Source organism: Choloepus didactylus, chromosome 4 (genome assembly GCF_015220235.1).
Source record: "Choloepus didactylus isolate mChoDid1 chromosome 4, mChoDid1.pri, whole genome shotgun sequence".
Lineage (NCBI taxonomy): Eukaryota > Metazoa > Chordata > Mammalia > Pilosa > Megalonychidae > Choloepus > Choloepus didactylus.
Genome location: NC_051310.1, coordinates 126,048,689 through 126,074,500, shown reverse-complemented (window position 1 = coordinate 126,074,500; position 25,812 = coordinate 126,048,689). Strand labels below are relative to the sequence as shown.

Here is a 25,812-nt window from a genome sequence, read left to right as displayed (position 1 = left end):
TAAGCTGTGCTTTCAATTTTCAAGTCTTTTGTTATAATTCAAATGAAACAGGTTTCCTTGAGAGAAGTAACAGAATTGAACACTTGATCCTTCAGATGGCTATAAGATTCATTTTTATTCAAGGTTTAAAAGAAATGGTCCTTAAGCATAAAGCTGCATAATTCAATGTGTCTGCCCTATTCATCTGTTTGTCTAATTAAATCCTGGTTGTAAAACAGAACTCATACTGAAGGCATTCTTTTCTGAAGAGAGCTCACAAACTGGTCTCAAGTCAGATTGTTTGATCAATGGGTGATGAGAAGAAGGCCTCTTGCTATTTTACCAGTGAGAAAGGAATACAAGAGTAAAAGAACATCATCTGGTTGGAATATGGTATTTCAGGAACTGAAATAAGTAGATACATGTTTGAGGCACAGAGGAAGACATCTATCATTGCTTTCCAAAGGTGCTAAATGCCACTGAAAATTGCATTTTGGTGTATACACAAAACACACTCAGAGTTGAAAGGATTTATGCACACTTCCCTGTGGCAAATCATGTTCTAATTAAGCCACTTCACATTTGAAAATGAGAAATTTTCAACAAGTCAGAACTGCTTTCTCTTTCACGAAGATCTTGTGTGGGTTTTCCCTCTTTTTCATAGATGTAGTTGAGAAATTATTTAATTGTTAATATTAGAGGATATGCTGTTTAAAGCATTCTTCATGTTCCTGTCTTGCAGGCACTTTTCATGTCTGTCTTCTAAATACATGTGTCCTGGTGTCCCTGCTGTCATGAGCACTTTGCTGGCAAATATAAACGCTTTCTATGCTCACACTACAGTTTCGACAAATATACAGGTTTCTGCCTCAGATCGATTTGCTGCTACCAACTTTGGTGTAAGTACTATTTTTTGAACTTTAAAAGTCCTGAACAGTTACATTTTGAAAAGACTTTGGATTCAGGATATTCCTGGAATCTTATTGCATAAGGGGCTTCTTAGGGAATATCTTCTAGTATTATGGGCTGAAGCTCAAATTCATTTGAAATATTTTCTTTGAAATATCTATTTGACAGTCAATAGGAATCTTCATTAGATTCAGTCTCCATATCTGGAATGACCTTTCCCAATAGTGGGAAAGCTACATTTTATAAGCAAATACTGGTATTTTACAGGGAATTCTCCATGTCTGCAAATTTGAGAATCACAACTTCAGATACTGTTCTCTGGTAAGTGTAAACTTGGCTGCCTTCTCTGGAGCCCTTTAGGCTCCATTCATGCTTTCCACTGGTTCCTGCTGGTAGTGGTGGATAAAGGTACATCCTCTAAGTAAAATGTAATGTATAAAGAGCCTGAGAGAACTATCTGTACCTAATTAAAGCTGCCTGCCTGAATTAGTCAAATGTATCAAGAACATATCAAAAAGTCAATTTTAGAAGAAGGTAGGGTCCTAACAAGAGGTGGCTGTGGCACTTGTCACTGGAACTCATTCTCTACAACTTTAATCAAATTGAAATCAGCTGGACTCGGAAAAGGTATAGAAATTAAAAATAATCCCAAGAAGATTTAAACTAAATGAGAGAATCAGTGGAGATGGTGAAGAAAAGATGAATTCCAGAGCTGTTCAGGCACAGAATCAACAACCTTGAGGATGTGGCTGGTAAGGAGAGGGGAAGGCACCTATAGATTTCCAGGTGTCTGGCCAGGGCCACTGATGGATAGTAGTGCTGTTCAATAACTCTGAGAGGCAGTTATTTTTATTCTCATTTTTTTCATGGAGGAAACAAAGATCCATTGTAGGAAAGTAATTTTCATGACACCGTAGTTATTTTTCCACTACACTTCCAAACTGGTTAACCAAATAGATTTTTGTTATTGAGTATATTGTTAGAAATCAAATTATACCATAGAAACAATTGAGATCTGGTCTCTGTAGTAAATTAGCAAATAAAAAATGTAAATTCAGTAGGAAAATAAGAAAGTGCTGCTGTGTTCACTCTTTTCCTGTCCTATTCACCTAAAGAGTAATGATGCATGTGTGAGGTATGTGAAGTGAGTTGGAATGAATCAAAGGTAAAAATTATTGATATTTAATAACAAAGCAAAAGAAATAGCAGAAGAGAACATTCCCAAGGTTGGGATTCTTGTGGTTTGAACTCATATGAAAATTTAGTTGTTAGGAGGCAATTCTGTTCAATCACCCAAGCCTCAATTTCTCAGTCAGCTCAATGAGGATATTAATTCTAACATGTATCTCAAATTTAAGATGAAAATCAAGTGAGTTAAAAGATGTGAAGCTAGTTTGTAAAAATTGAACATTCTCTACAAATATAAGGTATGAAAATTTTATCTCTTCTTCCACACCTACAATATAAACAGTACACTATCAGCTACTTTTGTTAGGGAGAGAAACTCTTGCAGGAGCTGGGACCAAAGAACACTCCTTAACCAGCTCAACAAAATACTATTACAACCGAATATCTAATCATAGAGCAGTTTTTCTATAAAACCTCATCTTGGTAACAGTATTAATTGTCTTGGGATTTACCTTAACATAAAGCATTCTGTGTTATCATATTGTTTTCCTCTAATGTTCTGCCTGGATACCTTGTAAAGAATAAACCAGTTTTGTGGAATAATGATCTCTGAGGGAGAAGACTATGTTTATATAGTTAATGTCCACCATAAAAGCTACTTGAAGGAAAATTGGACAATATGCTCCTTTGCTTCATGCTGACTCAAAGAAGAGAAAATAGATTGATTCCAGTATATTTTAGTGTTTCAGTGACAGCATGGTTATAAGAAATTTCATTTTGTAGAGCAATAACTTATTGGACTATAGAGTCAAAAGAAGAAATATTTCTTTAAATAATATCTTGATAAATTGGTAAATAGCATAGGAGTTTGAGTATATTGTTCTCTACCTATGGAAAATAATGCTGTTTGCTGGGTCAAACATTCTATATATAATGTATCCCACCTCTATTTTAGAGCTCCAAGTTTTTATTGTCTGGCTAGTAAAGTTGAAACTGTCACTTGGGACCTAATAATGCCATTATATTGGCCCTTCTTTATCCTTCTCAACAATATAACTCAGACATTTTGAGTCTCCAAAATATAAACCAATGGCAAATTCTTTCTTACCCAAAAGAATTGTAAAACAAACAAATCTTTAAGAAAATAAAACCATTACTCCTACCCAATTCACACGTTTTGTATATAAAATTACTTGAAGTCACAGTATGGATTTTTTTTTTAATGCTCGAAATCAGGTGAAAAGAGAATTTCAAGGACAGAACCCTTGAGTGAAGAGAAGAGAGGCAAGCAGAGTTTGCTGAGGAAAAGTTGTTAGGACAAAAATGAGCATAAAAATGTGATACTGTGAAAGGCAAGGGGAAACAATTTTGAGAGTGTATAAAATTGTCAACTGTTGCAAAAAGTTCAAGCATGATGGGAAAAGAAATGATCCCATTTGATTAGGCAGTTAGGAGGTCACCGTACAGTGGGTCAGTTAAGGTTGAAGCTCTGTTTCATGGAGTTGTTCAGTGACTGGGATAAATGAATATTTGTGGAAGTTAGGATCCATTCATTCACTAAAATATAATGCAGTCATTAGAAACCAAGTCTTTAAAGGTTTTGATAACTACTGGAAAGAATAAAAAGAAGAATGCTCCAAGGTCACATAAGAGGACTTCCTAGCAAAGCTGAGGCTCATTTGATGTTATATACCACAAATTTGTTGTGACAACAATTCATGTGGTTGTGAGATTTTCTTGGAGTTTCTCAGCATTCTGATATTGATGTAGTAACAGATATGACTAATAGTTGGATTGATTCTATACTGAAATTTTGCAGAAAAGAGGCAATGGAAGGATGAGGAAATTAGTATATAGACAGAAGTTGAAATGATTTACCATGGGGTCTCGGTTTGATAAGCAGAATCATGAGAAGCATGATAAAGAGAGACAGACCAGAAAGAGAGAGAGAATGCAGGTAGTAGAGAGGGAGAGGTAGAGGAAGAGAGAAGGTTATGATAAGAACATCATATATTTTAGTTAAAATTTCAAAGTTAAAGAGTTTCAGGTTCAAAATGTGACTGTTGGCATAGATTGTTGAAAATTGAACATAAAATAGTGGTATTTGGGAACTGGCTTTGTAACTGCTCAAGAGAAATGATTGCTAAAGTTTCAGGAATATTGTGAGCTGTTTATTAAACATAGCCATCCTTGAAATCATCCATATTGAGAGTACTTATATCAGTGGAAATTGACAAATGCTACAAATCAAGGTTTGTTTTGTTTTGTTTTGTTTTTGGAGAGCCTGTTTACCAATAAACCACTGAGTGTAAAGTTTTTGGAGTCAAGAAGAACTAAGAACTTTATTGGAAAAAATGTCTCCATGGGTATCAAAGACACCCATTGGTAGATCAGGGGTTGAAAAGGAAGAAAACTCAATGAGGCTGAGATCAGTATTTCAATTTCAAATATAAGTCTTTAAGAAATTTATTTAGTGAGTTATCTTAAGACACAAATAGCAAGTAAACTGTAAGTAAAATTAAGGTTTATGTAGGCTCTATTTTCTTCTGAACATATGCACCTTCTTTGATACAGTCAGTACAAGGCAAAAATAAATAAGCCAGCACATATTTCTTCACATTTTTGTGTTCTTTTATTTGCCCACTTGTTCAATTCATATTTATATGATACCCCATGTGGTATAGCAAGTATGGAGAGATTAAAAGATAAATGTTGACCTCTCCTCCTTTAGAGCTTATATTCTGTTGGGGTAGTCTCATAAATATGTGTAAAATAGCTATAAATTATTCCCAAAATGTGGTAAGTGCCAAAAGAGTTTATACTTACAAATATGCTTTGATATTGCAGGGGAGCAAGTGATCAGTTCTCTTCAGGGGCCCATGGAAGTTTTACAAATGCATAGTATTTCAAAGTTCAAGAAAGAGTAGGAAAATTATCTTTAAGCAGAAAGGGATTTAACGCAGAGAAATAGATGCTTACAATATCATCTGCAGGACTAGAGGAGGTGCTCACCTAATACTTCTCAGAGTATCGCAGCAAAACTGATTTGCCAGAGAAGCTTCTCCCTTTCTTACATGTGGGAAGCTGGGAAATCAAGAGGCTGCCTTCTTTGCTAATGCAACTGTCTTTTCAAAACTACAAAGCAAGTGACCGAAGGTCTCCAAAACTTCACTTAGCAGCAGAAAAAAAAGCCAAGAGGCAGGAAATTGGCCTCCACCTCATGTTTGCTTTCCAGATGTAGCAGTACAAGATAGGCAGAAACTAAGATCATCGCAGAAACCTCACTACAAGAGTTTGAGATTCATGGTTTTTAGTTTTACAGATTTTGAAATATAGGAAGACACAGTGAAGAAAGGAAGAAAGAGTAAACTAGGCCTTGGTATATAATGGAATAGTATATGTAATGGTATAGGAACGGAAATTGAATGCCTGAAACTTAGACGTCAGAAACCCCGCCCGGGAAAACTACTTGCCAGCAAAAGCTAACTTCCTCTCAGCTCTGCATAAATATCTGTCCCATCCGCTTGGTAGGGGCAGTCGCCCATGTGAACATGGGAAGACTAGATGAAAAAGAAGGCTAATGGACTAGTCCTGGCAAAGCAAGTAATGCTTCATTTAGACAGTCTTTTAGGAAAAAAAAGTGGCACAGCAAAGGAGAGAATGGATTTGGGAAAGATTTTGGAGGCAGTTGTTTCTTTTTTATTATTGTTTTTTATTATGAAATTTAGCATATATACATAATAGTAACAACTTTCAAAGCACTATTCAACAAGTAGAGAACAAACTTAAAAGAATGCCATGGGTCTCAGCTCCACAACTTCAGCCATTTCTGAAAAGGTACCCCCAATCGCCAGAAACAAGAGACAACTGAGGAGTTCAGGCAAAGGTTTTTACTCCGGAAGTGGACAGTAGCCCGCCTGGGTAGGGCACAAATGACTGCCCCGACCAAGCGGATGGGACAGATACTTATGCAGAGCTGAGAGGAGGTTAGCTTTTGCTGGCAAGTAGTTTTCCCGGGCGGGGTTTCTGACGTCTAAGTTTCGGGCATTCAATTTCCATTACTATAAAATATGTCATATACACAAAAAGGTGCTATCTTTTGATGTACAGCCTGACAAGCAGTTATATAGACAGTTCCAAAATATGACAACTCTTCTGAATTATCATTTTCTGTAGAAAGAAAAGGAAGATTATTCAGTCTTTTATCTGGCACAGTTGATTAAATGTTTTTATTGGTAGTTTAGACGTTTCCTTCATCTTTACAACTCATTGACAATGTCATGTAAATTTTAATGACTTTTGTCAAATCTGAGAAAACTTTTATTGTTTCTTTCATATGTGAACTATAACACATCAGTGACTCTCAGGTTTTCTTGTGATGTGAGTTTTAAATACTCTTTGAATTGCTGAAGCTTGTTGCTTGAAGTTTGTCATTGATGTCATCATTGTAGTAGTGTTTTATAATTTTATTGTATTGCTATCATATGTATAAATATTATTCTCAATAAGAAATGTAAATTTATTTCCAATATGTTCATATGATTCACAGCAATTGAATTATCAAACAATCGGTTATCCTCTGCATTACTTCTATTTGAAATGTATCTTTTCTCTTAATGAACTGCTGCTTTTGGTCTGATCTGGAGAAAATATTGGTATAATGTGCTAGTCTAGGTCAGAATAATTTTTATCTTCCTTTTATAAATTTTAAAAAACCATCAGACCATGTAACTCCACTCCTGGCTGTTGGAGATAGACAGGGAGAAAGAAAGAGGAATCAAAGAGAGAAACTGAGGAAGATGCAGAGATGTTTGTACCCCTTCCTTACAAGTCTGTCCTTCCACTATTCCCTGGATCCTGGGTAAGCTTTCTGAGAATACCCTGTGTAGGGGCAATTATCTCCCTGTTTTAGTGTCCAAGGCTGCCCAAGCAAGTACTGTGAAATTGGTTGGGTTAAAGAATGGGAATTTACTCACTCACAGTTTGAGGTTGGGAAAAAGTCCAAATCAAGGTGTCATCAAGGCAATGCTTTCTTCCCAAAGGCTGTGGCATTCTGGAGCTGGCTGTCAGCAACCCTTGGTCCTTGGCCCTGTGTCACATCGCAGTGCACATGTCAGCCTCTCCTGGCCTCTCAGTTCCCTTCCGGGTTCCCTTGAATTTCAGTGCCTTACTTCCTGTGGCACTCTCGCTGCCCCCCCACCCCACCCTCGGTCTGAATTTCACTTCACTTATAAAGGACTTCAGCAGTAGGATTAAGATCCGTCCTGATTGAGGTAGGCCACTCCTTAACTGAAGTAACCTCATCAAAAGGTCCTACATATAATAGGTTCATATCCACAGAAATGGATTAAACTTGAGAACATGTTTTTCTGGGGTTACATGCAGCTTCAAACCACCACCATCCCCTAATCAAATCTACCCTCTGCTCAGGGCCAAATCTGGCCTGCTGACTGTTTTTGTGTGAACCATGAGCTAAAACTGTTTCTCTACATTTTTAAATTACTTAAAAAAATAAAAGACTGTCATATATGATACATGAAAATTATATGAAATTTAAATATCTGTCTGTAAAACGCCATGCCCATTCATTTACATATTTTCCATGGCTGCTATTATGCTCCAAATGGCAGAGTTGAATTGTTGTGACAAGGTCACAAAGCTGAGAATATTTACTATATGGCCCCTTTTAAAGACAGTTTGTTGACCCCTAGTCAAGAGTTATTCCAATCAACTCTTTAGACCCAAATTTTTGATAACTGATAATATTTTGTATTATTATTATTTTGGTTTGCCTTCTACCAGACAAATGTGGTCCTTTATTAAGGCAAAGAACTGAATAATGTAGCAGTTTCAGGCATTGTGACACATTCCCCTCAGGGAAACGATTTTTAATCACCCAGTCTTTTGTTACTCCTCAAATGACACCATGTAAGCTGCAGACCACCTCTCCTTCTGTAAAGGCAATCTCACTCTAGTTAAATAGAAATATGGTAAATAAAATTACATTTGAAGCTGTCCTGCGTTTAAAGAATCTCTATGAAAATTCCATCAGCAGAATGCTTTTAATTTCACATCAGCTGTTATTGTTTGAGATTTAATAACAACAAGGACAGCAGTTTTCTGTTTTCCTTGAATGGAAATTTTCCAGCTGAGAAAGACTGAGGTGGATAGACCAAATGTGTGATCTGTGTCTGTTAGCATTCTGTTCCATTGCATGAATCAGAAAAGCAACTAAATAAACTTAAATAAATTTAATTTTTTTTTTCCATTTCAGAGTTAAGGAATTCAGGATTAGTGCAACTGCTCTTGGTTGTAATCTTTAAAAAGCACGAGCAGAAGAGCGTGGATGAGGGTTGTCCTTCCACTATTCTAACCTTTTGTTTACCTTTTCATCTTATGGACACCAGATGACTGCTTTGCCTTTCAATATCTAATCTGAGTTTGAGCTGGGAAAAAGAGGAGAAACACAAAGGGCAAAAGGGAAAAACCTAAACGATATACTTAACAAAGAACTATGTAGCAAACACTAACATAAACACTGTCTTCAAAGCATTTTTTAAGGATCTTTCCAAGTTAAAACTTACTGATAATATGTTAGCTGAGTCCACCTGCTTTCATAAGCATTTCCAGAGATGTCTGTATACATCTCATTGGCCATGACATTTCCACATGGCCACATCCAGTAGAAGAGAGATCTGGGAAGGTAAGCATTTTATACTGGGCACATTTTTCATCTGAAAAAAATATTTGGATTCTATTAGCAAGGGAGAATGGAAGAATGGATATTGGGCAGGCAACCAGCCTGGTCTGTCCCAGAGTATATGTGCCGGTTTGAGTGTATTGTGGCCCCCAAATGCCATTATCTTTGTGATCTTGTGTGGGGCAGAAGTTTTGGTGCTGGTTGGATTTGCTTGGACTGTGCCCCACCCAGCTGTTGGTGATGATTCTGATGAGATGTTCCCATGGGGGCGTGGCCCCGCCCATTCAGGGTGGGCCTTGATCAGTGGAGCTATATAAATGAGCTGACTCAAAGAGAGGAAAGTGAGTGCAGCTGGGAGTGATGTTTTGAAGAGGAGCAAGCTTGCTAGAGAGGAACATCCTGGGAGAAAGCCGTTTTGAGGCCGGAGCTTTGGAGCAGACGCCGGCTGCCTTCCCAGCTAACAGAGGTTTTCCGGACGCCATTGGCCATTCTCCGGTGAAGGTGCCCGATTGCTGAGGTGTTACCTTGGACACTTTGTGGCCTTAAGACTGTAACTGTGTAGCGAAATAAACCCCCATTTTATAAAAGCCTATCCATCTCTGGTTTGCGTTCTGCAGCATTAGCAAACTAGAACAGTGTATAACAGGGCCACTGATTTAGGCTACAGAATGGTTGACCAGGGTCACTTCTGCTGTCTGGATGATTTGTACAATCACTCATGTCAGATGAGGCATCCAGAGACCTGAAATCTATCATACTGATTTTTCCAGTTATCTGAATGATTAACTTTACTGTGTCTAAAGTGATTATTACAGTGACTTTTATTTTTCTGTTTTGATTGAAAGCTACGGACACACAAGGATGAGGGTTGGGGAATTGAAAAGGGATAGCACAGATTGCTTCCTCCCCTGGGAAGGTATGGTGGAGAGTGGGAGAGAGAACTCTAAGGCATTCAAGTCATTTTTACTTTTCGGTAGCTTTATTGGGATCAAGAATCTTAACCTTCTCAACAAGAGTGTAAGCTTCTGGAAGGCAAGGTTCATTTCCTATGCCCCTTCATTGGCTCCACAGGGGTTAACCCAGAGTGGATATATTAGAGTTTTGTTGACTGATATGCAAACCTGATGACAGCAGTTTACTCCAAAAATTGGAGTTTAAATTTATAATAATTCATCAACTCCTGTCAATATTCAGCTCACTGCATCAAGAACAGTGACTCCAAAGGACAAGTGTTACATACCTCAAAAATCCAACTCATAAGTGAAACTACTGGGAAAACTTTCCATTTTTGCCAGTGTCTTCCAAAGTGGCAACTTGGTGTTTACAGTGTATTAATGTAGGAAGAGACGTTTATTGTCATTTAATTCCACCCATTCTTTTTTGTTGTTATTGCTATTTTTTGATGAGAAAAAGGAGACTCAATGGTGAAATGTCCACTTACAGGGCTTGTGTGTGGCTTTGATGTTTTTCTTTTGTTTGTCTTTAATCCATGCAACTTTAACCTTACACTTATTAGCAAAACTCATTTTTACTGTCTTCAAATCTTTCAGTGGCTAGTCCCTTTCTAACATATCATCAGAGGAAGCATTGGTATTTTATACTGTTTTTAGCAGTAAATCATAAATATTCTTTAAAAGCAATTGATCTTTTCAGATTACAAAGTCTGTAATTGCTTCCAAAAGGAAAATGCTTTTTGAGATTGCTTTTTGACAAAAAAAGGTGGAAAAAGTTAAAAAAAATTGAATTTATTTCTGGGATGAGGGTGGTGGTATGTGGGGTTAGATATAGGAGTGGATTAAATTATTTCCTGTTGACACATTATATTGCTGTGAATCATTACACATAGAGAAGTACAGTGGCAGTTCATTTGTCTGTGCTCTTTGTAGGGAATACAACCATCCAGATAGTTTACTGGGACAATTATACATTTTACATTCAACACAGAGAGGCAGTGTGGCTTATTGAAAAGAGCATGGATTTGGTGTCAAAGAGACCGAGTTTGAATCACTGCTATGCCACATACCAATTCGATGATCTTGGAGAAGTCACTTGACATCTTTGAATATACCTTTCTGTCAAATGAGGACAGTCAACCACAGACTTTTTTTGAGGATTACATTTAGAATGACCATTGTTTCCATTTTCCTATTTTGTGTTTGCTTTGTACAGAGGGAAAAATTCATAAAACTACTGGACCAGTTGCACAATTCTTTGAGGATTGACCTGTCGAAGTATAGGGTATGTACAAAATTTTTGCCTAAAGGTAAAATATTGTTTGGTCCAGATGATTTATTGTAGTAGTCTAAAAAATTATTCTCTAGACAATTGAAAAGTAAAATCCTTATCTCAGGTTCTGCCACACCGGATGAAATTAGCAGAAACCTGTTGTTCATGTACCTTGCCCCTTGTAAACCTGCAACAATATTCTCTGTGTATGTCCAGCTTTAACATTTTATTTATTTATTTATTTTTTTACTAACCATCAGAGTGGGTGGCAGACCCTCAGCTAATTCATTAGGTTAACATGTGGCCCAGTTCTCATTTTGAAAACCCATCCATTGTTACTGAGATATTATGCTGATATTTCTCCAACTTCTGAGATTCCTGCTGGGATTTACTGCTTAATTCTTTCCTCCTAAACAATACAATGTGCTTTTTTGAAGCTCTCCAGAGTTCATTGTCAACAATTCTGTATTTCACCCCATTGAAATATACCAGAAAGAGACACACTGTGTGTCCTTTATGATAACTATCTTATAAATTGGACCTTAATAAATGTTTAATAAAGTGAGATTAAACATTGTAGGATAGAGTTTTGCAGATTACAAACTGCATTTGCAATGTTTTTATAACCTTGTGAAGTTGTTAGAATGGAGAAAAGTTGTATAACCTAGTGGTGTGCTGGATGCAAACTATATCAGATTGAAAAAGAATATTAAATATTTAGTAATTTTGCAATCTGGTTGTTAAACACAGCCATTATTATATTTTAAATTATATAGACTAAAAATTAAATAACATATTAAAAACAAACATAATTTACTAAAAATTCATCACTTCCTAATTTTACTAAAGTTTTTATTATCTTTGCTCTTGAGGTTATTTACTTCTATTGTATCACTATGGTGGAAATGCTATATACAATAGAGTGCTGATGGAATCTCTTCCCAGTTCTGTGTTCAGTAATATCATCTTAGTAGCTTTAAATCAATTATGATGAAGAATCAACAAATGCTAGAAATCAGGATTGCTTTAGTGCTGAAGCTCAAAGATTTTGGCTTAATGAATATAATTCATATGAAGGTGAGAAATAGTTTATCAGAGTACCACACGTTTAATGACAATAAATTTGTTGGGGAAAGAATTCATGGATTGAGATGCAATTCCATGTGTCAAATCATGGGTTACATTACAACACAAGTTGACTAGGGATACAGGAAATTAGAAAAATTGAAGTATTCTAAGAGAATCAATTGACTACATGATGTTTACAATATGAAGTGTTAGTATTATACATTGTATTGTTTGTAAATTACAAGCTAAACATCTTTTATATCAGTAAAATTTATAATATACTTACGTATACATTTTGTTTTTGAAGAGCTGATTAGACATTTACCAGCATACGAGTGAATTAGATCTATTTTATAGACAAGTAACATGAATTTCAAAGAAGTAAGTGACTTTATAAAAGTCACAAAACCAAGAGAGGAAGCCAGGATTTGTGTGTAGGTCATCTAATTATAAGAATGGGGCCTTTTCCAATTACCTTGAACTGCTAAAGGATATAGACCCTTAAGATCTTTCCTTCCTGTCTGATAACCATAAATGCTTTACAAAAGCAATGAAATCATTATTTAATAGATGCAAACAACATGGAAAGTTATAAATGAAAATTCTCCAGTTTCTCTCACCCAAAGTAACTATGGTTTTGAGTGTCCTTCCAATAACATCCCCCCACATACATCTGTGTGTATATATGTATGTGTATATGTGTATTTGTATATGTATATATGCATATATGCAGACACACAAATGTTTTCATATGTGTGTGCATCAATACACACTTAACAATTTTAGCTACAGAATATCTTAGTTAAAAAGAATTTTAGTTACAAAATAACTATAGTCATGACTACATATTCTCTTCTGCATCTTACACTCCTTATTTAATAATTTATCATAAACATCTTTCCCTGTCTGCACATATATATACCTTCTGCATTTATTTTTGTTCAGTTTACTTAATTAGTCTTTTACTGATGGTTACTTTAATTGCATATTTAGAGTGACCTCCTGGAAATTATAATACCAAATTTGGTCAAACTAAAGTTTAATGTTAGAACTGGGTCCAGCATTATGAGAACAGAATCACCATGCCAGGCATTTAAGAAGATATTTGGGGCAAGCAATTACTTCAGGCTACCTCATTCCCCACCATTTAGTTACCCCAACTCTGCTAGAGTTCATGGATGCTGAGTTGTTTTCCTGATGGCTCCTAAGAAAGACAATCTGAGAACATGTTAATAGGAGAAATGGCTCAATTTTATAATTATTTCTTAGTTCAAGCATTTCAATAATTATGCTTCAAAATTCTGAACATATGTATTTTTTTAGTGGCAAGTCTCACCAAACCTCATTACAAAAACTTTTGTTGAGATTCACAGTGCTTCAAGGAGAGAATATATACTTCAATCTTATTTTTTTTTACTTTTAAAAGTTTCTTTGTGATTAGAAGCAAACATAGCACATTTAGAAATTCCTAAAGTATTTTTAAGCCTAGCTTTTGAAAATTGTAAATATATTTTTCAAATAGATGCTGTTTTTTGTGGCAAAACTACTTTGTGAACAAGGGTTAATAACCTAATAATCTTATAGTAGTGATATTGTTTTGTATGTTTATTACATTGTAGGGATAAATAGAAGGATATGGTTTTCTAAGCCTAAGAAGAGAATATTTCTAAGTTGATTAAAAAATTATGTGGTTTACTTTCCATCTTCTGTTACAGAAAGCTAGTTTTAGTTTATTTTCCTCCTCCAGATTTGCTGCTAACTCTACCCTGTACATTTTATGTTTCCTGATTAACTAGGAAAACTTTCCTGCCAGCAACTGTGAAAGACTGCAAGATCTGAAATCAACTGTTGACCTGCTAACAAGCATCACCTTTTTTAGGATGAAGGTATCTCATTTGATTTCTGCCACTGTCTTCATGTGACATAGAACACATTTATTTCCTTATAAAGTCTTGTTCTACCCTCCTCTTGATCAATCCCAGTGATTAAGCTGTCCTGTCTTTGCCTGAGCTAAATGAATCTTCCAATATAAAGTGATTTGTAAAAGGGATTAATATCCTATCCACTTAGGGTATTCTGATATATTTGGCTCAAATTTAGTTTCAAATTAAATCCATCTTAAATGAAGCCCTCTAGTAAATCTAAATAGATATGCTCTTTAAAAAAAAAAATCCCAAAGAATGTTAAAAAGAAATAGAGTTTAGATCTTATTTTAATTTAACTCGAAAGTTTTGCTGACTTTTTCAACAGAAGAAAGTAACTGACGCTTATGTATACCCCCATTTGGTGCAAACTCCATTTCCAGCCCTGGCAATGTCTACATAGAAATATATTTGATTGCCTAATTCATTAGTATAATTGTCTATTACCTACCAAACTGTCCAGTGCTTCTTTTTAGATATATCTCCTCTGTTTTAATAGTAAATTATCTACAATCATAATTTTAGCTAGAAGGAAAATTCAGATGCCCATAAAGGTAAAGCTGTTCATAAAGCTACCTGCCAGACTTTGGGCTAAAAGTTTTTGCTCTTTGAAAGAAAGCGTTATGCTCTGTATTTAGAAAATTCCTGGAGAGAAAAAACAATCTTAAATACTTTTTTAAAAATGTTCAGTGCCTGGAGGTTAAGGGGTATTTTATAATACAGGGTACTTCATGAGAGAAATAGAAAACAAAACGATACTGTATCAACAATCATTTAGATTCCTTAAAGTTCAATTAAACCTCATTTGTTTTAAAATCATGGTTACATTGGATGACTTGGATAAATAGAAAGAATGACATTGGATTGTATGTTTTATGCTAGTTCAGATCTACTGGCAGTAGCTACTGTAGTCATACGTGGAGAATGATTGGGAGACCACGCAAGGCTCAGTGCGAAAGTTTACCCAGATGACAACAAGGTCTGCCATTGACCCTCAGGGGGTGAGGAAAAGGGGGTGAGGGAAGAGTGCCAGCACATGTGCTACTTGCTTGCCATCCTTCAGTCACAAACTGGCAGTGTGTAGAAAACACAATCTCTTCAAATTTGCAACTTCTCCTCCCCTGTCTTCACTCAACAGCTAGTGACCTTGCTTCCTATTTCACTGAAAAAACTAGAAGCAAATTGACCAGAGATCCTCAAGCTCCCACCACTCACCTCATCTAGCTAATTACCTGAATCTGTGTTTATATACACTTGTTTCTTTTTTGTTACCATTTGAGGAATTGTCAGTTCCACTTGTGCAATTGATCCCATCTCCTCTTGCATACTCAATCATTGGTCCAGCAATCCTCCCTTTCTCTTTCTCTCTTTTTTTTTTAAATTCATTTTACTGAGATATATTCACATACCATACAGTCGTACAAAACAAAGCGTACATGCAATTGTTCACAGTACCATTACCTAGTTGGGCATTCATCACCAAAATTAATCCCTGACACCTTGGTTACCACACACACACAAATAACAAGAATAAAAATTAAAGTGAAAAAGAACACTGGGTGCCTTTGTTTGTTTGTTTTGTTTGTTTTCCTTCCCCCATTTTTATACTCATCTATCCATAAACTAGACAAAGGGGAGTGTGGTCCGTATGGCTTTGCCAATCACATTGTCACCCCTTATAAGCTACATTTTTTATATAATCATCTTCAAGATTCATGGATTCTGGGTTGTAGTTTGGTAGTTTCAGGTATTTACTGCTAGCTACTCCAATTCACTAGAACCTAAAAAGGGTTGTCAATATTCTGTATAAGAGTGCCCACCAGAGTGACCTCTCGGCTACTTTTGGAATCTCTCTGCCACTGTGGCTTATCTCATTTCCTTTCACATCCCCCTTTTGGTCAAGAAGATATTCTCCATCCCATGATGCCAGGTCTACATTCCTCCCCGGGAGTCGTATTCCATGTTGCCAGGGAGATTTACTCCCCTGGGTGTCAGATCCCACGTAGCAGGGAGGGCAGTGATTTCACCTTTCAAGTTGGCTTAGCTAGAGAGAGAGGGCCACATCTGAGCAACAAAGAGGCATTCGGGAGGAGGCTCTTAGGCACAATTATAGGGAGGCCTAGCCTCTTCTTTGCAGCAACAGTCTTCCCAAGGGCAAGTCCTGTGGTACAGGGCTCAGCCCATCAAACCACCAGTCCCCTATGTCTGTGAGCACATCAGCAACCATCCAGGTGGGGGAGCCCAAAACCCCTGCATTCTCCACCAGCTCCTCAAGGGGGCTCTGCATATTTTTTTTATTGTTTCTTTCTTTTCTTTTTTTTTTTAAAGTAACTCTCTTTTTTTAAATCAACTATATCAAAAAAAAAATTTTTTTAAACATGCAATAAAAAAACATTTCAAATAAACCGTGACAAGGGAGTAAGAAAAGACAACTAACCTAAGATAACTACTTTACTTTCAAAGTGTTCCTACTCTACCCCAAGAAAATAACCTAATACAGCAACATTTCTGTGAACTTGTTCCTACCATACCCATCAGAAATTAACAGACCATAGTCATTTCTGTGCATTCCCAGAATATTATATTTACCCATGATAGCTTATCTGTTCTTATTGGGTTATCATTTCTGCTTCCTTAATTGCTCTCTATCACTAGTTCCCCTACATTCTACATTATAAACCATTTGTTTTATATTTTTCAAAGTTCACATTAGTTAGTGGTAGCATATAATATTTCTCTTTTAGTGCTTGGCTTATTTTGCTCAGCATTATGTCTTCAGGGTTCATCCATGTTGTCATTTGTTTCAGGACATTGTTCCTTCTTACAGCCATGTAGTATTCCATCGTGTGTATATACCACATTTTATTTATCCACTCATCTGTTGAAGGACATTTGGGTTGTTTCCATCTCTTGGCAATTGTGAATAATGCTGCTATGAACATTGGTGTGCAGATATCTGTTCGTGTCGCTGCTTTCAGATCTTCCAGGTATATACCAAGAAGTGCAATCACTGGATTGAAGGGTAACTCTATATCTAGTTTTCTAAGGAACTGCCAGACCAACTTCCAGAGTGGCTGAACCATTATACAGTCCCACCAACAATGAATAAGAGTTCCAATTTCTCCACATCCCCTCCAGCATTTGTAGTTTCCTGTTTGTTTAATGGCAGCCATTCTAAATGGTGTGAGATGGTCCTCCCTTTCTCTTGAATCATCAACTTTCCCTCTCTATGAGATCTTTCCTATCACCAAACAGATTATTAGTTTTCCAATCTTGAAAAATAACTCTTGACTCCATTTTCTTCTGTAGCTACTATTCCCATTCCTTTCTTCCAATAGAAAAACTCCTCAAAATAGTTGTCCATATATTATCTTTCCAATGTATTTATTTCCATTATTTTTTGAATGGATTTCTTCCTCTCTTTATCTTTTTTTCTCATTAGACAGTAAAATTCACTCTTTCCATTGATACAATTCTGTTAGTTTTGACAAATGCATAGTTTGGTAATAACCACCACAATCAAGAAGCAGAGCAGTTCTATAACACTCCAGATTCCCTTGTGCTGCCCCTTTGTAGTCTAAACCTCTCCCACCCCCTGGCAACCACTAATCTCTTCTCCCTCTTTGGTTTTGCCTTTTCCAGTATTTCATATAAATGGGTTCATACAGTTTATAGCATAATGCATTGAAGAGTCATCTGTGCCATTGCATGTATCAATATTTCATTTCTTTCTATTGCTTAGTAGTATTTCTTTATTAAGGATGCACCACACATTGTTTATCCATTCACTTAGTTGATGGACATTTGGGTTGTTTCCAGTTTGGGACTCTTACAAATAAAACTGCTATAAATATTCATGTACAGTTTTTTTGATTGATGCATTTTATTTTAATAGTTTCATTTTTGATTCCTTTTTAAATTTTTATGGCAATATTAAATGTTATTTTTAAAAAGGAGTATTTATGTACCAGAAGACTCGACTTCTAAAGTGTGTTTCTTTATCTATATTTGTTTTATCCTTGTCATATACATATATATTATAATACTAAATAGTTAGGAATCATATTTTTGTGTTCCAAATTTTTAGTTAACATGCAAAGTTATTTTCTGATTGATTCAAATCTTTGTGTTTAGAATTGCATAAAAAGAAAACTAGAATTTGGCCAACATATTAGATTTTCAGCAATAATATTTGTTGCTTACATGTATGCAGGTACTGTCTGTTGATTTAATCTCACTTCATATTACCTCTTACAAAATATGTCATTCAGTAAACCCATCTCACTTCAAAATCCTACATTGTTGCCCTACATATTTTCAATCGTAAGTCTTATCAAAATTCTTGACTCTTTACTACATTGAGTAGTAAAGGGTCAATATAAACTATTTTATATTCCAGCATGAATTTTCTGATGTGAAATCCAGCTGAACATTTTCCTAAATTGACTCTAGGGTTATTGTTTCCTAAGCAATGAGTGATCACAGAAGACATGCCTTCATTCATGAACACCAATAACAGTTTAATATAGTGTGAATTGTCACTTGCCTTACAAGTGTTGTATTGGTAAATGATTTTGTGTGATTTAACATAAATAACATCTCCAGCATGAATTATCTGTAAGTCCCTCAAGGAGCTTAATCCTCTGGTAAAGACTTCTTTCTCTATCAGGTGGATCAGTGGATGAAGACTCTTCCACTTTTGTTACATATCAGTTCTCTCATGTTGTGTATCAGACCATCCACTAAAGGCTTTGCTACATAAATGACATTCCTATTGATTCTCTAAAGTATGAATTGGCTTAGATTGATGAAGTAGTCAGGATTATGTATATAGCATATATAGGGTTTCTGTCCAGTTTGAGTTCTGTCATGTTGTCTAAATTTATAAAATTAAATTAAGGTTTACCCACTGTTCTAGTTTTCTAATGCTGCCAGGATGCAAAACACCAGAAATGGATTGGCTTTTATCAAGGGGGTTTATTTGGTTACAAAGTTACAGTCTTAAGGCCATAAAGTGTCCATCAACAAAGAGTGCCTTCACTGGAGGATGGCCAATAGTGTCCGGAAAACCTCTGTTAGTTGGGAAGGCACATGGCTGGTGTCTGCTCCAGAGTTCTGGTTTCAAAATGGCTTTCTACCAGGATGTTCCTCTCTAGGCTTCAGCTTCTCTCCAAAATGTCACTCTCAGTTGCTCTTGGGGCATTTGTCCTCTCAGCTTCTCTGGAGCAAAAGTTTGCTTTCAAAGGCTGTTTCCAAAGTGTCTCTGTAAACTGCAATTCCTCTCTCTGCTCCTGTGCATTCTTCAAAGTGTCCCTCTTGGCTGTAGCTCCTCTTTAAAATATCACTCTCAGTTGCTCTTCAAAAAGTCACTCACAGCTGCATTGATTTACTTCTGGTTGTCAGCTCATTTATTTGGCTTCAGTGATTTAATTTAGACCCACCCTGGATGAGTAGGGTAACACCTCCATGGAAATTATTCAATCAGAGTCATCACCCACAGTTGGGTGGGGCACATCTCCACGGAAACAAAGGATTCCAAAATCTAATCAACACTAATATGTCTGCCCACACAAGTTTGTATCAAAGATAATGGCGTTTTGGGAGACATAATACATAGAACTGGCATATCCACATAGATGATATTCTTATGGTATCATTTCAGTGTGAGTTTTCTCCGTGTCTTCAAATGCCAGAACAAGGAATAAAGGCTTTCCCTCAAAGATGACATTCATGTTTCTCTCCATTGTGAATTCTCTTATGTATACTAAAGCTATAAATTCTGTTGAAGACTTTCCCACATAGATGGCATTTATATGGTTTCTCTGCAGTGTGAGCTCCCTCATGTTTTCTCGGGCAGAACATCGAGTGAAGGCTTTCCAACATAGATGACACTCATAGGGTTTCTCTCCATTATGAATTCTCACATGTAGATAAAAGTTATACATTCTTTTGTAGGCTTTGCCACATGGATGGTGTTCATATCGTTTCTCTCTGATATGAGTTCCATTGTGATGTGTAAGGCCAGAGCTTCAAATAAAGGATTTACCAATTAGTTGACATTCATATGATTTATTTCTAGTGTGAATATGCTTTTGTTGATTGAAAGATGACTGGTCACTGAGGGCTTTACCACAAAGATAGCTGAAGTAGGGTTTCTTTCTCATGCATGTTGAGTCACTCTGGATCTGTGAGTAAAATGTTCTGTCACATTACTACATGTAATAACATTCTTTTGAGTATGAGATTTCTGTTTCTATGACATGATGGTAGATGTGTCTTTCCTGCAGATAAGTTGTATGGAGAGCATTTTTTGTTTTTTGAGACCATGTTTCCTGCATGGATGTGGCCCAAGTAGTACCAGAGCTGTGGGCTCCTACTCCATGGGTCCCACGGTAATGAAGTGTTTGTCCTTTCTATGGAGGCAGAAACTGGTCCTGGGAATCCATGTGCAGGTTTTTGTGTAAACCAAGTTTTCGGTTTCCTTGGATAAATATGTAGGAGTGAGATTTCTGGGTCATATGGTAAATATATGTTTAACTTTACAAAACACTGCCAAACTTTTCCAAAATGGTTGTAAAATTTTCATCCCAAGCAGCAGTGTTTGAGAGTTATGGTTGTTCCTGGAATTTTCAGTGTTTGTTTTTCTCCCACCTTTATTTAGCAATTCTAGTAGGAGTGAATTCAAATCTTACTGTGGTCTTAATATTATCTATGAATAAGTAGTGATGTTGATCATCTTTTCTTGCGTTGATTTCTATCTGAATACCGTCTTTGTGAATTGCCTGTTAAAATCTTTTGCCCATTTCCCTTGGTTGGGCTTGTTTCCTTACTATTGAGTTTCCAGGGTTCTTTATGTTTTGGATAGACGTCCTTTGTCAGATATATTACTTGCAAATATTTATTCCCTGTCTGTAGCTTGTATTTTTTTTATGTTTTCATTGTCTAACTCAATTTATTGAGATATATTCATATACCATACAATCATCCAAGGTGCACAATCCGTTGTTCACAATACCATTATATAGTTGTGCATTCATCACCATAATTAATTTTTGAACATTTTCATTAATGCAAAAATAAAAAAAGAATAAAAATTAGAGGAGAAAAGAACAGCCAAAACATCCCATCCCCCATCCCTCTGTATTATTCATTTATTTTTTGCCCCATTTTTCTACTCATCTGTCCATACACTGGATAAAGGAAATGTGAGCTGCAACGTTTTCACAATCACATGGTCACACAGTGTAAGCCATATAGTTATGCAATCATCTTCAAGAATCAAGGCTACTGGGTTGCAGTTCAACAGTTTCAGATATTTCCTTCTAGCTATTCCAGTACACTAAAACCCAAAAAGGGATATCTATATAACACATAAGAATAACCTCAAGAATGTCTTCTCAAGTCCATTTGAAATCTCTCAGCAACTGAAACTTTATTTTATTTCATTTATCTTCCCCTTTTGGTCAAGAGGACTTTCTGAGTCCCTCAATGGTAGGTCCAGGTTCGTCCCTGGGAGTCATGTCACACATTGCCAGGAGATTTACACCCAGGAGAGTCATGTCCCATGTAGGGAGGAGGGCAGTGTGTTTACTTGCCGATTCAGCTTAGAGAGAGAGGCCACATCTGAGCAACGAAAGAGGTTCTCTAGGGGTGACTCTCAGGCACAATTATAAGTAGGCTTAGCCTAACCTGTGCAGTAACAAGCTTCATAAGGGCAAGCCCAAGATCAAGGGTTTGGCCTTCTAAATTGGTAGTCCCAAATGCTTGTGAGAATATCAGGAATTCCCCAAGTGGGGAAGTTTAATATTTCCACATTTTCCCCCAGTCCCACAAGGGGTCTTTGCAAATACTTTTTATTCTCTGCCCAAATTACTCTGGGATGTATTGAGGCTTCGTGCTAACCTGTGCAAACCAACAAGATCCCACTCCCTATTCAAGGTTCCATGTAATTATGGTGTTTGAATAAACTAACCCTACAAGTTAAATTATATATTGTGCTACAGAAAATATAGATTTTTCACCAAATAAACATCTCTTCCTCTGGTCTTACACAGAAGTTGAAGTTTAAAAACATCACCAATATCATTCTTTACCCTTTAGTCTGGGTTACCTTAGTCCTAACCAAGTCTATTTCATTCATATCTCTAATTGAAGTCTGATCTCTTTTTGGCTTCTTTAACATTTACTGTATGGGGTAATATTGACATTCATAGCTGCTGAACTCTGGCTCTGAGTCTCAGGTGTCATGTCACACAGATACGCAAAGTTCCAGGGACTGGCCAGGTTATACATAAGGAGGTCAGCACCTCAGAATTTAGAAATAGCCATTACAACTCAGGAATAGATTTAACTTCTGTAAGAGCTAGCAATCTAGGAAACTTTACCATAAGGTTTCCCCTGATAACCTATGTTTTCAGATTCAATTCTCAGAGTTTGCATATTATACTTAGTCCAAGTAAGTGAGGCATTATGATGTTTGTCTTTTCATTTCTGGTTTATTTCACTCAACATACTGCCCTCAAGGTCCATTCACCTAGTTGCATACCTCACAACTTCATTCCTTCCTGTGGCCACTCAATATTCCATTGTGTGTATACACCAGTTTGCCATTGTGTTTTTCACTCAGTGTACCCTTAGGCCACATCCATCCATTGTGAATTGTAAAGACTGTGTGGCTTGTCTTTTAGTTCTCTTAACAGTATCTTTTGTAGAGCAAAATGTTTTAATTTTGATGAAGTACAATTTATCAATATGTTCATTTATGAATAGTGTTTTTGATGTCCTACCTAAGAAATCTTTGCCTAAACCAAGGTCACAAAGAGTTTTTACTTCTGTTTTCTTCTGAAAGTTTTATACTGTTTACATTTGGGCCTATGTTCCACTTTTGAGGTTTATTTTTTTTAATAAAATGTTAAGTATTGGTAAAGAAGTTTTTAGTATATCGATGTTCAACTGTTCTGGCACCATTTATTAAAAAGATTATTCTGTATTGAATAGTTTTAGTATCATTGTGAAAACACCACCACCACCAATTGACCGTATTTGTATGAGTGTATTTGGACTCTTCTACTGTTCAGTTGCCTACTTGTAATCTATGATTGTATATCTAACAGGCATCTCAGTCTTATCCTGAGTCCAACACTGAGATCCTGATCTCCCAGCCACATTCCTTCACATCTAAGTTGAGGCCACCTCCGTTGTACCTGTTGCTCAGGCTATAAGCTTGGAATTACCTTCTCTCCTCTCTTTCTCTCACACCAGTCATCCAATTTGTCAACAAATCCTATTAGCTCTCCCTTCTAAACATGCCCAGAATCTTATTTCTTATAACTACTTCTAGTTCTACCCCCTTGGTCCAAGTATTGTCTTCTCTCTACTATTGTTATTTCATTAGTCTCATAATTGGTCTTTCTACTTTTTCCATTTCCCTCTAAGGCAACATAAGGGAGTCTTTTAAAAGATAGTTAAATTAGGTCATTTTGTACCATTGCTTAAAACCCTCCAGTTCCTTCCCACCTTGCTAAACTAAAGTTCTTACAATGGATTGTTAGGGATTTTCCCCATTTCCCATCTTATTATTTCTCAGACTTCATCTCTTCTCACTCTTCTCTGAATTAATCCTACTCCACTGGAACTTCCCTATTCCCCTTCTCTGCTTAAATTTTCTCTTCGGCATGTACTATCATATATAATTTCAGTACACATCACCTATTATATTTTACTTATTTATTTTTTTGTATTGCCTATATCACCCATTAGAATTTAAACTCTACAAGTGAAGGGCTTTTTGTTTCTTTTGTTCATTACAGTATCATCTAGTATTGCCTGGCATATAGTAGGTGATTCATGAATATTTGTTGAATGACTGAATGGAATGAGTGAATGACCTATGTTGGATTAGTCACTTTCAATGTTTTCACTTCACTACTTAAAACCATGATCATTTTCAATAAATTGTGCAATAAAGGAAGTTAAAATGGATATTTTCACACTTAAAACATTTCTGAAACCATATTTACTGACTGTAGAAAAATCAACTGAAAGCATTTATTGAGTATTGTTTGAGTTGTTTATACTGGATCAAAATGTTCTGTTTTTGAGTTTAAGAAATTAGTTTCTCTTCCAGGTTCTGGAACTTCAAAGCCCCCCAAAGGCCAGTATGGTGGTGAAGGACTGTGTCAGAGCTTGTCTGGATTCTACATACAAGTACATTTTTGACAATTGCCATGAGCTCTATTCTCAGCTAATAGATCCGGTAAGAAATGATGCTTGTCTTTTATGATCTCTACTTTCCAGTTTCTAATGTCTGTTTCAGTCAATTTAGAATGACTGTAAAAGAGAAGGTATGTTCATTTAATTTCATATTAACCATAGGTTTTTACATTTCCATGTCTTCACATTTGAACATCACTTTCATATACATGAGCTAATTGACTCCTTATAATAACTTTATATAGGAAAGGCAGATATTATTGATTGAGTTTTCCTGGAATGAGGAATCAGTTTTAGAAGGATTAAGAGATTTGCTCAAGGTCACATAGTGAGTAAGTGGCATACTTGGGAATAGAATGTAGGATTACAACTCCTGATCCTATGTTCTTCCCCAACTCATACTGCCTTTCATCGTTTTAACTCATAAAAGTGATAGATGGAGAATTTTTTCTAAATTTTATGTTATGTTATGTAATGAAATATTTCAAAAATATCCAAAAAAAGTACAGTAAATCAAACATCCATATACTCACAACCTAGAGGCCCAAATGTTAACATTTAGCCATATTTGTTTCTGTTCTCTATCATGTAGATACATTAAATGTTACATATGAAACAGCACTTCCCTTTGTACCTCCTCCAAATTCCGTTCTCTTGTCTTTCTCCCTCCCCAGAGATGAACAGTATTCTGGTTTTGATGAGTTTGAACATCATTTTACCTGTTCAATGAACATTTGAAATATGTCTTCTGTGAATTATGTATTAATTCTTTGCTGATTTTTTTTGTCTTGGCTTTCTTATCTTTTTCTTATTAATCTGTAGAAAGTTCTAAAATATATCCAGACAGTAATCTTTTGTTGGTTATATGGATTTCATAGTTTCCTCTTTATTCATGATATATCTTTTTGTTCTATGGATGTTTCTAATGCACACTATGACTTGTTCATTGCTATAACTTATATAATGCTGGTGTTTTGGGTATGGTTGCTTAATGTGTATCTATTCCATGACCTCTTCCCTGGAGAATGAAGTTGCTCTACTAAATACTGAAAACTGTGAGATAAGCTGTGCAACTTCCTGGTTACTTGGGTGGGGCAGATTTTAAAAAGCAAATGTTATATTCTATAATACAAAATAAGATTTTAAAAAAAGCAAATGTTGAAAGAAGGAGAGTGGGAGATCTGACTCCCTCAAGCTGGATTTTGTATAGTGTCAATAGAACTGAGTCATCAATAATAATCAATAATCAATGTAGGAGGTGTATTGGAAGGGAGACTGCTCTGTTCAGCAGATCTCAAACCCAAATAAAAGTTACTAATTTTCAGTAAGTTACATTGGCTTTAATTGGTCAGAAGGAGAGACACCCAAAGAGATGTCAACTCATGCCAATGCAACAGCTGGGGTTGCCAGCAAAGGCATGACTCACACAGGCTCTCATGGAAAGACATTTACTCACATAGAGAAGAGACTGAGCATGGTCATCAGTTCCCTACAGACAGCAGGTCCCAATCTGTGGCCTGTGCAGGGAAATAGTCTATGTACATCACACTTCTCTGGTGTCTGTATGCTGCCCCAGTGGAGGAACACTACTCCTTCCCTACCAGGGACAGGCATGCTACCAGGGTGTGAGCTGGATGTCATAAAACATGCCCATGAGAGCAGACTGTC

The 25,812-nt window shown here is 36.2% G+C and overlaps 1 protein-coding gene across 6 annotated transcripts in view; it reads left to right on the top strand.

The window, feature by feature from the left end:
- Positions 1-25,812, top strand: part of UNC13C (unc-13 homolog C) — a 740,073-nt gene that overhangs the window by 353,573 nt on the left and 360,688 nt on the right. For all 6 annotated transcript variants that reach the window (XM_037833921.1, XM_037833918.1, XM_037833916.1 and 3 more), the window contains 4 exons: positions 722-878; positions 10,886-10,954; positions 13,807-13,896; positions 24,059-24,187. In XM_037833921.1, coding sequence (XP_037689849.1) covers positions 722-878; positions 10,886-10,954; positions 13,807-13,896; positions 24,059-24,187 — 445 coding nt within the window. The remainder of the gene's footprint in view (positions 1-721; positions 879-10,885; positions 10,955-13,806; positions 13,897-24,058; positions 24,188-25,812) is intronic.